The sequence below is a fragment of the Podarcis vaucheri genome (genome assembly GCF_965113315.1).
Source record: "Podarcis vaucheri genome assembly, chromosome: 5".
NCBI classification, from domain to species: domain Eukaryota; kingdom Metazoa; phylum Chordata; class Lepidosauria; order Squamata; family Lacertidae; genus Podarcis; species Podarcis vaucheri.
In genome coordinates this window covers 51476050-51492842 of record NC_138763.1, presented here as the reverse complement: position 1 = coordinate 51492842, position 16793 = coordinate 51476050, and the positions used below count along the sequence as shown (strand labels likewise).

Here is a 16793-nt window from a genome sequence, read left to right as displayed (position 1 = left end):
TACACTTTAGAACTCTTCTTCCCTCTTGTTGTTATTACACATTTTGAAATTAGGTTCTCCCCATGAGCTCCCTCCTGCAGTCGGTAGAGCCTGAGACTCTTTATCTCAGGATTGAGACCCATGTTGGGCAAAAGATTCCTGCATTGCAGGGGGTGGGGCTAGATGACCCTCATGGTCCCTTCCAACTCCACAGTTCTATGATCCTATGGTTCACTTAGCTCCCTCCCAATTTTTAAGCCATGTTCCAGCCCATTAAAAAATATTATCCCAAACCTTGGAAACAAGAATTAAAGGGGAATGCAAATGTAATGCAATTACACAAAGCTCAATAGTAGTGCACTATAAAATAATAGGGTATCAGCAAGGGATGTTTCTGAAACAGCAACCCTACAAATTATACTATCCAGAACGTTTTCACCCCACCCTTTCAGAAGAAATGTTTGACATTTATGATCCATGGGTCACCCTCTGATGTCAGGACACATGAAATGATGCCCTCATGCTCTGTTCTTATTTAACACGCAATGACCCGTCACTTTAGTTCATTTAATCTTTATTGAGCAAAAGTTATTGATTTGCCCATGCCATAAACTGGCAGCTGGCAAGCATGCTTAACTCAACGTATGCATTTCAGGCAAAGCAAATAAGCACAATTATCCTCCTCCCCCCACAGATATGTACAAAAATGAAAAATAAAAAATAAAATGAAAAAAATGGAACTCCTTACTGTGGTACTAACCATCCTAGCGGATGGGGGATTTGCCCTACAGTGCCCGGTGATAGTGGATAATAAGGAGATATATCTGGAGGGTGCGGAGGCCGTGGAATTCCTAGGGAAGAGGAAAAGGAAGCATCATGAAAGTGGGTCAGGGCAGGGGGAAAAGGGGGATTAAAAAAGAAAAGAAAAAGGAGGCAGGAAAGTCATACAAATTTCTACACCATGAGTACCACACTTTCTGCCTTTCATAACTCTACTTCCTATTCTCAAGACATGGCCTGCTGCCTTCACCTATCGTCCCCAGAGCATCCTACTTAGTACAGTAAGCAAATGAGACTCAGCTAGAGAAGTAGGACATTTGATCTGTTTTCTTCCCCACAGTCAAAGACCGTGCAGGACTTTGTTCTCCCAAAGTCTTAAAAGGATGGAGGCTCCCACCTTGCTTTCATTTTGTACCATCATGTGTGTCGCCTCTTTTGTGCAGACACCTTCAGGTCACTCAAAAAGGTACTTTCTAAAATAAACCATTTTATATGGCTGCAGTGCCTTTCTGTTTCCAGAAGGTTCCTGTTACGAGTTTATATAAGCCACATTTGTTCTAATTTTGATTTGGATTAGTGTTTCCACATGAAACATTAAAACCTTGATGGTAAAGGGAAGTTTGGGGGCAGGGATGGCGTGCTGAGAAAATGAAACAAAACAATGAACTTATATCTGAGGAGTTGGGGGAAGTAGTCATCCATTTAATTAATGTACATTATTAGCCCTTAGCTATTTTAATTACTCTTTTCCTATGGATCACATTCTGTTTCTGTACAAAACAGTAAAGTTTTTCACTGTTCCAAAATACATTTAGAGAATAGAATGGCAAATTTAACTTCATTAATGACTAAGATACTAAATCTAGAAACAAATCCTTGGATTAACAAAGAATACTACATTTTCCAACCACAAGTAACCATATTGTATTGTACATACAAGAGAAATATGTATGAAAGGTTACATTAATCCACATTATTCTAGGTAGAAAAGGCATCCTCAGTTGCAAAGGTTTGGGCATACACAGTGCTTCTGATTTCATTTAAGTGATCAGTGGTGGTCCATAGGGTTGTCTGCTCCCTCCACTTATGCATGCAAATCCTCCCTTGATGGCCATAAGCATAGTTAAAGATTATGTTCTAAACTAAAGCTATCATGAAAGCAACCCTAGTTAGTATTAGCCCTGGTTAGAATCAGTGCACACTAATCCTTAACCATGGTTAAAGCCAAAGGAAGTAGGGAATTGAATTGTGAGAGAGAAGCTAGGAAGTGAGTGATTCTTAAGCCCTTTTAGCCACCGGGAGCACTGTGTCTCCACCCAAATGATGGTTGTAAGCAGTGCTTTTTTCTGGGGGGGACACATACCCCTAAACATTTTGTGAATCTAGGTTTGGCCTCACTGAGGGGCAGTATTTCAATATGAGTAGGAAAATGAGAGTACCCCTAAACATTTTTTTTAGGAAAAAAAGCACTGGTTGTAATATATACAGCTATATGTGATAACTGTCCAAATCATGAGTGGTTTGGATTGTTTTGGTGTGGATGCAGAAGAACCAGTTTCAAATGCCTCCCAGCCATAAACAAACTCAAGTTTCACACTGAGTGTAAACTCAAGAGGGAGCTTCAGCAAATCCTGGCTCTTGGTGATAATATGTGCATAAACATCTATCTTTTCAGATAAAATGAGTGTAAAGGATGAGATCCTTGAAACACTTTGTTTGGAACTATCCCAAGAGTTCTGCCCAGGAATAAATAGATCATAATTTGCAGTGCTTGCATGTTCAAACTTCTCAGGTGAGTAGAAGTTACATGTTTGGGTACCTCAAGAGAACCCAGCTCTTCAAAATATAGCAAATGTAGAATTAAGAACAGAAGCATTAAAATGAAGAGGCACTGTATTCACTGTTAAAAAACGATTTTTTTAAAAGACACTCAGGGAGCTTTTAATCTCTAAATTAAATCTTCCTGTGTGACATTTTCGGGCAGACACAGCTTTTTCTCCATTACAAAATCCAAACAGATTAACTGGGCTTTAACCATACAGTGAGCTGTTTGCACACTTGAAAGAATGTTCGCGGAAGAAAAGTAAACAGTCTATGGACGTTAATCATATGTTTTACGATAACCATTTAGAAACCATTCCCTGTACTCCCATTATTTAAATGGGTGTCAGACTATGCTGCCATGCACTTGCAATACAGAGATGGCTGGATGAAGATCCTTTTAAATCTATGCAATATTAGCATTAAACACAATCCAAAGGAAGCCCAATTGTGGCATATGGGAATAAAAGAAACATTGATTCATTCATTCATAGACTGAGTTTGGATGCATTATCTAAATATGTTAATCACAACTACAGCAATTCTTTGACAAGCTCTAACACGTATTCACGGTTTCAAATTTACTTTTTAATTAACTTGCAAGGATTTGGACTAACTGAAAAAAATGCCCTCTGAGGACTCTATACAGTCTACAGAACAAAGACTGACACTATTACATCCTCTAGGGCAACAGGCTAACAAGATATATATTTTTAGTTAACAAAATAACTAAAATCTAGTCTTTAACACTAATAAATCTAAGCAGGGTTGAGAGAGTGCCATGTGTCCACAATAATCAATTTGGACTGGAGTAAAATTTACCAGAATGTAGCAGTGGGATTAAAAATTACAAGAGAGCATTTGATCCTGTGACACTGGCAGCCAAAAAGATCACTTAACACGATTATGCATTTTATTCATTGGCTAAAATCAGCAAGCCACATATATAACTTGATGAAGTCAACAGAATGGCCTCAAGAATGTGGTTTTATAACTACACAAAGGATTTAGATTTCATTTTTAAAAAACAGAATTGTTAAAAGCTAAGGTAAAAAACTGATTTTATCCAGGAAAAGAGCTAAAAAAGTATTATAGAACCTTTAAATACTATAATATAAAAAGTAGTAGGAAATGACTCTGAAATTAAGAAGATCAAATAAACTATTCAAAAAGCAGGGCAATCTCCATTTATCCTCTTTTTAGGACATGTTCTTTATCATACATCTAAAGTAATTTATGATATAAACCTTTAGTCAAAATAGCACCTCCAACATCAGTTATTTGGAACAGTGAATGCCTGTATAGCATTACAGACTGCTGCACTATTAGAATTTAACAATGGGGACAACGTGTCATTTCAGTTTCTAGATTTTGATCAACATATTCCATCATACGCATAGATGTTAGAAATTGAACACACTGTTGTTATTAAAATGCGATTGAGGGCCTAAATGACTGGAGACAGCATCCTGAGATCAATTACACAGTCAATATGTTCATTTTATTTATTTCTGGGTAATCTGCAGACAATTAGCTTTAATATACTTACTCCTAAGTGAATATTTTGCGTGTCCCCCCCACCCCCAAAATGATCTAACTATGATATTTCAGGAAGCTTCCTCCCCGCAAAGCCTAGCTCCTCATCAAACATTGTTCACCCTACCTGTTTTCGGATCTACGTCGGCTTGTAAGTGTGGAGGAGGATTCCCTGGTGTGAAGTGCTCATTGCTGTACGTAATAAGCGGCGTGAGAGGATGTACATGGTGTGGGTGCTGCACAACTGGGACTTTGTTAGACTGTGAAAAAAGAAAATGGAGAGTGTGAGGAAAATGCTGTGTTAAGAAAGCTACATAGCGCAAACATTAAGAAAGCAGTTTAGAAACACACACACACATACTCTCCTTTAAAACTAGGTGTAAGACATTTGTACACAGTCATCAAAATAGCCTCAGTCCCCCACCTCCCACATTTTCACACAAGCTTATTAGTTCCTGCTTTTCCTAATGATCTGGTTCTCAAACTGTTTGCTAAAGATGTCGGTCAAGATAAGCTCATTGTTATTAAGGACCACCCTTTGGCTTGCAAAAGCCTGACCTGTAAAATGAAACTTCTTTAATCCCATGCACTGTATTGTCCCAGCACCCATTCCTGGTGACCTTGTAACCCATCTGTATGGTTTTCGGGACCTACAGACAGGCCACCCACCGATTGGGGGGGGGCTGCCCTTATGGCACAGAAAGTAGTATATTGTGTTTGTTTGTTTTACTGTGCTTAGACAAAGGCAGGATGCATTGTGGTCTTGTAAGGGGCTTTAGCATCCTGAAATAAGGAAGCCTAAGGGAGCAATTGATTGTTATCGGGTATAGGAGTTAAAAGGATCACTTTCACCAATATGTACCTGCTAATAATGCAACGTTCAAACTGCTGAGACACAGCTCTCACCCACAGTCAGATGTGTGCATGCTGCAGAGTTCATTCCAGGACACACAGATCTAGCCAAAAGTGAGACCCATGTGTCGGCAGTTCAAAAGTTATATTAGCAGGCATGCACAAGCCAGAGCCAATTGTGCATCTGCTACACCCTGTAATAAGTTGCCATTCCCATTGGATCTTGTATGGTCTAAAAAAAGGGGGGGGGGCAAATCTTTACAAGAAGGAAACATGGAGGCCTGGCAATTCAAATTTCACCCCCAATTTTCCCTTCATGCCTTTTGAGAACAGGCAGTTCTATTATTTCCTTACGGAGAAACTATTTACATCCTCTTCTTTCATCAGAAGGACCAACTTCTGTTTTGCTTTGTTTAAAACTCTTTCCATATGAACCAGAGAATAGGACAAATCATTTTGCAGTACTTAGACCATTAAATAGAAACGAACAACTGGTCACTGCTCTGTAGTAAAAGAGATTGAGACTGCAATCCTCTACACATTTTCTTGAGGGTAAGACCCTTTGAATTCAGTGGAGCTTACTTTTGAATAGCTATGTATGAAACTGTGCAGCAATGTTCAGTTCGAAGTACACTAATAAGCAGCTTCTTAACAATGAATGTAAGTACACTAAGTTTTAGGGAGAAAAATGGCATGGTTATAAACAGATGCTTAAAGACATGAGGGCACATTTTTTTCTGTTACGATTCCAAGACAATGTAAAGCTATTATTTATTTTTTAAAATAACGCAAACAGAATGCAACAATATATTTTTTTAAAGTGCTACAGTTTGTATGATACTGTAAGTTACCTTCACAAGATCACCAAGGAAAAATTAAGATGAAACAAGCAAAGCAAAGAACCATTTCACTGTGAGTAATCCAATTCTCTCTCTCTCTCTCTCTCTCTCACACACACACACACAGAGAGAGAGAGAGAGAGAGAGAGAGAGAGAGAGAGAGACACTTATTCCCTATAGAGGATTTACAATAAAATCCTACAACAGGGACATTTAACCAGATTAGGTAGCAGCAAAGATAAAGAGGCTAGTATTAGATGACAAATGGATTAGAGTCAACTTTCATTTTCAAATGTGTCTTCATTTTCTTTTATTACTTTAAGTAAGGAACAATTTGCATTAACATCAAGTAAAAGGAATTACATTAAAAGACTGAGGGACAGTGCAGTGGTGCTCTCGAGCGCCACCTCAGTCCAGCACCTGTCAGTTTTTGCTATTATCGTATACGTATGTGTTTTGTTGATCTTTTCAAAGCACTTTTCAAAATACTGTATCATTCATGTTTGTTTTTGCAGTAAGATTAACAAAAGCTTTGAACTGGTTAAAATTAAGTTAAAACTTCAGCACAGCTATGGAGTGAGTGAGGTCTGCTTAATGCTACAGGAGTTACTACTGAAAACAAAGAATCTATCTGGAAGGCTGCAATCCTAGGCACACTTAGTAGGGACTGAGTTCCAATGATCACAGGGAGACTTGCTTCTCAGTAAACATTCAGAGGAACACACTGCATGCATTCATGGGAAAGTCATGCTTTCTTGGCCTGATTTTCCCACCTGTACAATGGGAATAAACACAACCTAACTCACTATTTTATGAAGAATAATTCAACAAGGACCGTGCATTTACTGCCTATTGTTCTTATTTGTTGTTTTATGCTAACTCGTTTTTAGAAGAATTTCGTTATTTTACGGCTTTTATTTCGCAAGCTATTTCAGAAGCACAAGTGAATGACTAAAAAGTGGTATTTGAATGGAGCAAATGGGTAGGTATGTGTAGAAGGGTTTCTAACAGACTACAAGGTGTGGTGGTTCACCCATCTTGTTCTGTGTGGAATTGTTCTAAATGGGTGATGCAGTCAAGCAATCTTTCATCCTTCCATGAATGCATCTTGCATTTTTATATCTGCAAACTGTAAACTGTGACCTAATTAAAAAGAATGCACACACCAAAATGTTAGAGGAAAGTCACACCAGAGAAGAAGAAAATCCTTTGGGGTTCATTCTATCTCTTCAACAAGCTTTGCTCGCACGCACGCACGCGCACACACACACACACACACACACTGCCTCCACACTTCCATTCCCTCTGTTTTCAGACAAATTGCATGCTTGCAGTTTTTACAGTGTAAGTATGTCAGAGTGTACTCAGTCATGTAGCTTTTTAACTCCTCAATGAACCATCAGTCAAATGTATCACATGGATTCTATGTAGAATTCTCAGATTCCATGTACTGTACAGCAGAATCCAGTTCACAGATCACACCTCCATAGCTTCCATGAGAAAGCATGGCATATAATCTGGTATGACCAGCCAAAATATATGATATGGAACATCTTTTCACTTTGTGTGTATAGTTTGGACCACAACATACTAAGCCAGATGTGACAAACCTATGAAAACTTTGGGAATGGTTGACGCATTTCATTAATAACATGCACTGCCTTAACAGCATCCATGGTCTACATGCCTGCTTCGGCATTAGACCTGCTCAGATACAGAAGTAAAATCATGATGCCAGCTTCTGGTGTTCCAAAGTTCATGAAATGTTACATACGACATGGTAAAATGCAAGAGCAGCTGATGGGGAGGGCAGCCTGTGGACCTGGCTTCCTGGTACTGGTTTCACTGAACTTACCAGGCCAGGGCAGGAGCAGGGCGTGGCAGCAGTGAGTTTGGGATGGTGACAGAGCACCAGTGGAACCCTCCCACCAGAGCACCCTCACCCCTCTAAGTGGCAGTAACACCAGTGGCAGGAGGTCAAGTCTGCAATACTGCCTGTCCCTGCCTGCCATAAGGAGAGAATGTACAATTCCCAAAGAAAGAGTTTAGAGAATAATTTGGTAAATCTTTATCTCTTTTATTCAAATAGTTGCCCAGAAGCTAATGTTCTTACGAGTGAGCACTTAGCTCCAATCCTCACTGTTCCTATAAATGTTTAGCATAAGCGATGCTGACTTTTCGTCACCACATCAAGAAATTTATGCTAGGATTTGAGTCTGAGGCACCTTCATAGCAGGTCTTCTGCGTTATCATCAGACTTGTAATAACTGCTTTGTGAAGGAGGGAAGCCTTTGTTTTCCTATTTCACTCCTACTATTCTGAGTCCTGCCATGCCACGTTCAATGCCTGGAACAGCCTCACCTGGTTATTAGGGGAGTTTATTCCTGAAGGTTCTGTAGGTTACTCCCTTGTCACATCAAACACTCATTTGCCCTTCACGTACTGTCAAGTCTTCCTTTCCCGCTTTGTCCACCAGGTCTGATACCAGTGATCAGATCTCTGAATAAGCGTTCGGCACGCTGTTGGTTTTAAAGCAGAAGTGAAGCAGAACAACGGCATGGTGGTGATGGTTGTTGAATTTGCACATTTGTACAGAAGGCAGTTTACACAAAACTGACACAGTACAAAATAAGATTTAAAAAGCAACCTAAAAACAAAATGCACTAACAAACAAACCCAACAGCAGTTAAAAGCAGCAGTTTAAAACAGCAGGTCACACAACAGAAGACTGGGAGTCATGAGTCTGCAGTCTCTTCCACTCCAGTTTCTCCTACCAACACTCGGTTCAAAACTAGGGTCTGGGGCTGTTTCCACAGAAACACACCACCAGTAAGTGTGCTGATACATAGTGCTGACCACACATGGTTAAAACTAATCTATGTCGATCTATCTATATATGCATATTTCTATAGAAATGAAGCTCTCCCTTTGTTTGGCGGCCACAATTTAGTTTTGTCGCGGGTAGAAGAGTAAGGTGAAGACAATCACTGAAGAAGGAAGCATTGGGAGAGGAAAGCTATGCTCGGTTTAAAGATATCCAATAATTTGCAAGAGGAAGGTACAAACAATTCTGGAAGCACTTCTGGTTGTGTAACAAACAAGGTTGGCTTTAAAATTAAGATTATGGAATTATATTAAATAAGCTTTTGCTGGGGGGGAGTAGAGGCACAGGGGGAGACTATTAGCAATGTGAGTGATGAGAAGAAGATTAATCCTGCATTTGCTTCTCTCTTTGAAGTATACAGGGGGTTTGCCTGACTAAAAAGAGCAGTCTCTAGCACTATCCAATGGCTATAAAAGGTAAGTCACAGAAATTAGATAAAAAGCACTATTAGATCATCTTAGCCCATCCCGTCTTCCAGATACTGTATGTGATTGTCCCCTGGAGTATATTTTCCTCTTACTTTGTTCATGCTTATTTTATAATAAAAGCTAATAGCTATTCTGAGAAAATTGAAGTTCTTTGGAAACAGCATCTCTTTTTTATGCCATTAATGGCTATCACAGCAGTTCTTATTTTTTAAGTTAGTTATCGTAGTAGACGAAATTTAGAATAAATGCAAACGTAAATATAAAATGAGAGAATAAGGAAGTAAGGCACTCCTTTTGTTTTAAACTTGCTAATTAATGTTCTGGACTGAAAAGGCAAATCAAAATACAAACAACAGGAAAAGTTTGTTTTCCCCCCCTTGATTGCCTATGCCTGAAGCAAAGCAAATTAAATTGCACTCATGGAATCAACAATGAAGTTACCAAACAGGAATTAGGGATGGTTTAGCACATGTATAAACAAAGATAACATAAACCATAGAGCTGAGTTTCCCATTAGAAATGTAAGCTGAACTGTAGTTGAAAGAACAGCTGTGTTGTGAGTAAATTCCTATACATTTCCCTCAATGCATTAGGTGGAGAAAAACCAGGGCATTACACATGCAGGGATACTGCTAGTAAAATTAAAGGTAATTGCACACAACAGCAATTATTACATATACAGCCCAATGCACTACCTTCTTATATGCCAAATGCTCAAGGGTACAGAAAGCTTTCAATAGGAACAAATCAGATCCATGCCATAGTTCATGAAGGTCACAACCCTGGGAAAGAACCGCTCACCTTCCAAGGATACTTAAAGCATAAACTTCTGTTAGCTTGCACAGCATGTTCTGTTAGCATCCTCCTGTCTACACTGTTCACATTTTGGATTGTGGTAAATTTAATACTGAATAGGCACTTTGCCCCAGACTTCTATGGCTCTAATTCTTCCTCTAGGATTCATATTCTAAGAGAAATGGAATCTCGCAACTCACCTCTAAACCTATGAATCACCACCACATATTGAAAACAAATGGAACTATAGCTCTACCTGCCTTCCCCTCCCCATCAATATTCCCTTAGTGCTTTATTTTTCTACACAATAAAAACTGGACTTGTAACTTTAAAAGCCTAATACACTAAAGCAAAAGAGAAGTAGTTTTGTAGGCCTTTTCTGTTAATCTTTGAGAGATTGCATTAAAGCACAGTCATCTTGGATTACTAAACCCTTCCAAGGACAGCTCTGTGCACCAGCAAATTGTGCCATTCACAACACATTTACATTTAAGAACTGGTATTCTATACTCTTTCCAGATGCTCTTATTAAAACTCTGCACCATACTTATGGCAGTCGGTAAAATATTATTATGAGGTAACACGCTTATGACTAGAAAGATCCACTAATTTTTATTCTCCAGACTGAAATGCATAAATTTAATCTCATTTATCTTCACTAACCAATGAACGTTTTAAAGCTTTCTTTAGAAGTTTCTGGACTTTACAAATCTAAAAAAAGCAATGTGCAACATGTGATGTTGTTATTATTATTATACAACATCAGCCACACTGAACATGGATTTCTCTCTTGTTTTGAGACACCATAAGTAACTAATTTCACAGGAAGAGCGCCTGAGTTTTGCGCTATTTCTAAATTTTATTTTTACCAACCTGTCTGCTATAACCTGGTTGATCCTTGCAGTCATAATTGGTTCCCAATGCCATATTTACAACAGAAATGTGTGTCTTTAATGTGCATTATTAATTGGAACAAAATAAGATTGTAAACCTTTTGAAACATGGAGCAGTATATAAATTACCTAAATAAACAAATACAACAGAATAAGAAAACAAAAATGTCACATTTTAGAGAATTCTGACACATTTAAAAGGCAATGAATACAAACAATCTCTTCATCTTTCCCCCTTCCAAGTGCTGGACATGTTCTTGTGCGGAATGAGACCATTCTGTTTATCTACGCAACATGCACTTTATTGAAATAAAGAATGCTTTCACACCTGACTAAGCATTTTCTTCAGAAATCTACTTCTCCTTAGCCTATTATTGTTGATACAGTGCTCTGAACCCTTTCAAAGTTTAGTGTAGCTCATTTCTACCTAAGGTCTTGCCCTGTGCTCGCTCCCTATTGTAACTGAAGACAAGGCCTCCATTGATAACCATGGCTCCCTACACTAAAAAAAGGGCTCATTTTCTTCCTTCACACAAATGACAACAGAAGCGCTGACAACCATGTGCTGGGACAATGCTCCCCTAGCTTGAGTCTGACAAAAAGCAAACCACACACACACACACACACACCTTCAAGGAGTGGCGTAGGCACAGCATATTTCTACTTCCCTTCTATTTTTCTCTTAGCAGCTATTTCCTGGTTAGAGGACTGCTACTATCAAAAAGGGCCTACCTTCCAGTCCCCATAATTCGGTAAATTGTTTAAATAAAACAATGCTGGCTTCTTGCTCTAAAATATGGGACAGCTAATTTAAACAAAGTCTGGGGGCAATGTTCATGCATATCCCATGTCCCCTGCCTCACTTCTACATGACACTTTTATACACTCTTTCTTATAGAAAGATTGCAAGACATACCCACGTAATTTAATAACAAAGACACATTAAGGATACAATCCTAAGAATACCTACCAGGAAACAAGTTCCAACAAACTCAGGGCGACTTGCTTCCAAGTAAACATGGCTAGGATCGGTCTGTAACTGAAATCATTAGGATTTTACCACTTGCTTAGGAGAAAGAAAACTATACATAGTACCTCAAACAATAAGATTCAAACAAATGCATTTTTTTTTAAAAAAAAAGATTGCTGTTATTTTAATGCTACTTTTGATGGACAGAAAACCAACCGTGTTTCATAATAGCATGTGACATAGCCCAGAATGTACAGGTAATAAATGTGATAATATACATGAAATATTCCTTTACAGGGAGGTTTTATTTTATTTTATTTTATTTCGGAGTGAGATCTAAATAGAAGATTTTGGGAACAATCAATATCATGTCAGTCAGTGTTAGCTTTTAAAAGTTCTGCAAAAAAAACCCTACAAGTTAATACATTAAACATAGTTTTCTCCTAATTCATGCTAATTTCTTTATGAAGTGACAACAATGCTTAGTTTTTTATTACTTGAAACAATTTAGCAGCCTGTTAAATAACTAGCCATTTAAAAATTGTGGCCTACATAATTCCAGGTTAGTTTTACCAGCATTATAAAAGGATTAAAGATTGAAACCCACAGGTGTATGCCTAATACAAGAAGTTGTGATGGAAAAACGGACAGCCATCACAATCTGCCCCCTCCCCACCTACCAAATTCTTCATGGAAACTTTGAAACAATCACTAATTTCATTCTACTTTATATTTAAACTCATCTACATAATTTGTTTTAGGTTGTTATACACTGAGATATAATACAGATAAAGATCAAGAGCCCAGTGACATGATTTTTCTCCAAAGTGATGCTCGGAAGTACATGCATCAACCTCTTCTAAAACAGAGAAACAAATGAAACCAATCACAAAACAAGTAGCAATACACAACCACAAAAAAAAAGCATATAACTGTGCTTTGGAATTCAGGAATAATGTAAAGATAGAATGAGGTCGTGCTGTTTTGTTCCAAATGTATTTAGAGGAAAGATTGGCTTCCTCTTTCATATGAATCACTATCAATGTAAAAATTATCTAAATGCTTTAGTTTTTGATTTCCAGAACACGGGGGGGGGGGGGGCTGTGCCAATTCATGCACTTGTTTATGCAGGTCTCTATTATGTGCAGACAAAACAAAACCACACACACACAAACTCGGCCCAGGCAAGGGAAAACATGATATTTATATACAATAGAAAAGCTATTCAGAACCAAAGTCTACATGTATTTGAGGATGAAGAGATGGTTTGGATAGAGTGAAATGAGAGAAAACTATATTAACTGCAATTCATATGTATGTAGTTTTTATCGCAACAGTAAAACAGCATTAAAAAAATAAAATTCAATATTATAAATTCTCCAAAATCCTATATAAATATGCATTTCATTATTACATAGTCTATAAAATATCATTTTTATTAACTTATGTGCGTTATGTAACAGTTTAATATCCACAACTATAAAGACATAGAGAGACGTTAAGCCGAACTTTCGTCTTTGAGAATCTTTTAGTTCACAAAATATTTAAACACACACACACATGACAGGATCACTGAAAACAGAAAGATAAAAATGATATATAATAGCATTTCAACCATTTTTTGAAGACATTAGATAGGGAAGGCTATCCATAATGAGGCCTAAACCTCAATGAGACAGAGCTTGGTTATTGCAGCATAGCAAGCAAGGTATGTTCTGCAACCCCTTAGATGCGTCCTGAAAACCCCCCGAATGCATTTTTCTTGTCACAAGCACTGAAGTATATGTATCTTTTCAACTAACATCTTTTGGATATTTTTGCAATGCAAATAATTACTATAACAACCTGTTGTCTCTTCTATGTTCCTAATAAGAGTAAATGAACATTGTCCTCACTGAATCCAATTTATTTCCACATGGAACCCAGAACCATTCAAAAGAGCACATGTTTAACAAATCTACTCAAATTAACACCTCGGGTGAAGGTGGGTGGGACATTTAAACAAATAATATGTAAGGTTAAGACTGTAGAAAATTTAAATACTACATTATGATATTTTTTTTAAAAAAAAAAACTCCACTGTGGAAATCAGGCACTTAAAATCAGCAGAACTTACTTTACTAATGTAAATACTTATGACTGTCAAGCAGAAATAAGGCTTGGCTTCCAAAGCAGAGAATAACTAAGAGATGAAATACCTGCACAATCAAATAAAATTCTGAAGCAAACATAACAAATAAATAAAAAGGGAATGTTTTGTTATGCTACATACACCTATCACAGTACATATACAAAAAAATACATGCACGCATACACACTTGCTTTTGTTGGCAAGCTCCACTCAACAGCTTTAGCTCAATAAATACAACCAGCTGTATATTATGAAATGGCCTTTTCCCTATGACAACACTCCGCAACGAAAAAGAGAACTGCTCTCCAAGAAGAAGAAAAGGCAAAAGAAAAATCCACTCCAACAATTATTTTTTAATTGTTCCATGCCTTTGCATGTGATGAAAAGGACATGCATGCTTTGTGTTGTTTTGTAACTATTACAGTATGTTAAGAACTGTCACTGACAAGTCATTCTACCCCCTCCCCTAAACTGACTCGCACTGTATTTTTTTTTAAGTATTGAACAAAGGTCACAGCTTGAATTGACTGTTCTATCTTCCTTTTAAAAAATGCTTCCACAGACACGAATAAAAACAAGTCACACAACTAGTTCAATGGTCAAGATGCTCTCTCTCTCTCTCTCTCTCTCTCTCTCTCTCTCTCTCACACACACACACACACACACACACACACACACTTAAACACAAATGCTACTCACCCAGCAATTCAAATTGAGATGCCAACAGCCAAACTGCTGAAACAGAGAGAACCCAGAGGCAAGTGCTCCTCCTTTACCACTCAAATCTTCCATTCCCACTAAAATTGCATCCCTCGGGTACATAACGGCTTTGTCTTTCCCACTCTTAATCTCATAAACTTTTTCCCCCCTTCACTGTCTAGATGCCAATTGTACTAGCTTTGTATTATTTCCCTTGCAGCTTTTCACTTTCTGTCTCCCTCCCATCCCCCGCCTGCGTTTTTTCACTTAAAGTACAGTCCTAAAAGATCAAGATGTTTCCAGATTTGAGGCCTGGCGTTCCCTGAATGCTCCGCATCCATCGTGACATCGGATGTCGGCTGTGAGAGAAGGTGTCTTATTTTCTAAGATTGTCTCTGTTGCGGATTTTGAAACTTGAAATAATCACTTCGGTTTTCTAATACACAAATTCTCTTACTGTCAAACACACACACCCCCAACCGCCCCTCCGTTTGCTTGCTAAGGATAGCTAAAGAAGCAGTTACCTTGGAAATAAATGACAACGCTACTACAATTCAGATAGTTACAGGTAATGCTATGCGCAACAATGGATAGCCATGAGGGAACAGGAGCACCTAAGTGTAACAAGCAGTCACTGTCAGATCCCACCAAACAAATTTCTTCAGGAGAGACCTGCAGGAAGCAGTTGATTTTGTTATCATTTTGACACATTAGTAATCACTCTCCTTCGCCCCCAACTTTTACCAATATTAATTTTTTTGGTTCTTGGTTTAAACAGGTTGGTTCACATGAAAACAGTATAAGAAATGCTCATCAAGTTTTCTACAGTCTCACTGTCTAAGGTATTTTGCTACAGCAAGCTTATTTTGGTTTCTGTAAGCACGAGCTTAAAACAGAGACCAGATTCATCCACGAACTGAAAAATTGTGTCTTTTTTCATCTACATTCATAAGTTATCCATCCTTTGTGATAGGTATTGACTTAAGAAACAAAAATCGCAAAGGCAGCTCTGGTTTTTATGGGGGAATGCGATCAAACCTATAGTGGCTACCTCTCAAAATACCTGACAAGAAAGCGCCAGTAATATGGTTAAGCACGATGGATAGGTAAAACTATCTGTGCTTCAGTATCATTAGTAGTTCAGTGTGTATGTTAATTTTATCAGAGCAAAAAAGTTTCTGAATTGTCCAAAACCCACAAAGAATTTATACTCAACTGGAAGAGATGTGAAGAAGACCTCTCATAAACCTTTATACCTTTATATATAGTAATATAACCTACGCAATGATTTTTAAGACAGTTTCAAAACTTATGCTGCGCTAATCACTACAGAAGTCACTGCAATGTTGTCCTGCTGTATTAATTACTATCGTTGCTATTATTACTTTACAGGTGTACAGACTGATCTGCAATTCAGAAGTGGAGACAAAACCTTAAGAATCTGGAGACACTCGCCAGAATGTAATCAACGGAGACAGAAAGTTCTTCTGTTTGCTTTTCTTACCACCATCCTTTTCCGCACTTATCTGGCCTTTGCACGTAAAGTGTCAGCCAGCAACCGTTAAGGCCCTTAATACCAAAACAAAACCCTGCAATTTCCCTTTACATGGCAATAACAAAAGCAATGAGGCTCCAGTTTGACAAGTAAAAAGCTCCAACAACACGGCAACTAATTGCCTTCCCTCCCTCTATTCACAGCGGCCACCACACTCCAGCGGCTGCTTTTGTCCCACGTGCAATTTCTTAAGTAAACTGCAAGTTCTCTGGCTGGTGATGGACAGTTCCCAATCATTTAGCAACAATAACTTATAAAGTGCAGCAAATAGGATGGGCAGCTTTTAAACTGAGGCTTTCCTTTTCTTGGATATCCCAAAAACAGGAGGCAGAGGGAAGCAACATCGGGGGGGGGGGTGAGGAAGCACAACAGTATAATGCCTAGTATTTTTTTCTTTACTTCTTTCCTATAAGCAATGCATGCACCTACCAAGTTTCTTCAAAAAATAGTTTCTCAGCAGAACTGATCTGAAAGCATTGCAGAGAGCAGTCATCTAGTTAACGTCCTGCAATTAAAATTTCCAAAAATATTTGGGTTTGCGGGGGCGGGGGGTGTTGAAGTGTCAGAGAAGTAAGCACAGTCTAAGAACAGAAACCCAACTAATTAAGAAACAAAATATCTGAAAGTTAGC

General features: G+C 38.2%; 1 protein-coding gene and 1 long non-coding RNA gene across 43 annotated transcripts in view; one reads left to right on the top strand and one right to left on the bottom strand.

The window, feature by feature from the left end:
- The window catches only part of TCF7L2 (transcription factor 7 like 2), a 207761-nt gene that overhangs the window by 29634 nt on the left and 161334 nt on the right, over positions 1-16793 (bottom strand). For 31 of the 42 annotated variants that reach the window (XM_082222651.1, XM_082222647.1, XM_082222648.1 and 28 more), the window contains 3 exons: positions 11778-11846; positions 4244-4376; positions 728-830 (listed from right to left, as the gene is read on the bottom strand). In XM_082222651.1, coding sequence (XP_082078777.1) covers positions 728-830; positions 4244-4376; positions 11778-11846 — 305 coding nt within the window. Of the gene's footprint in view, positions 1-727; positions 831-4243; positions 4377-11777; positions 11847-14607; positions 14746-16793 lie in introns of those variants that run through there. The other 11 variants (XM_082222656.1, XM_082222663.1, XM_082222664.1 and 8 more) reach the window with 3 other exon arrangements.
- Positions 14629-16793, top strand: part of LOC309532447 — a 2176-nt gene continuing 11 nt past the window's right edge. Inside the window, exons 1-3 of the long non-coding RNA XR_014219858.1 lie at positions 14629-14724; positions 14828-15175; positions 16000-16793. The exon at positions 16000-16793 is cut by the window's right edge and continues 11 nt beyond it. This is a non-coding gene — a long non-coding RNA (uncharacterized lncRNA). The remainder of the gene's footprint in view (positions 14725-14827; positions 15176-15999) is intronic.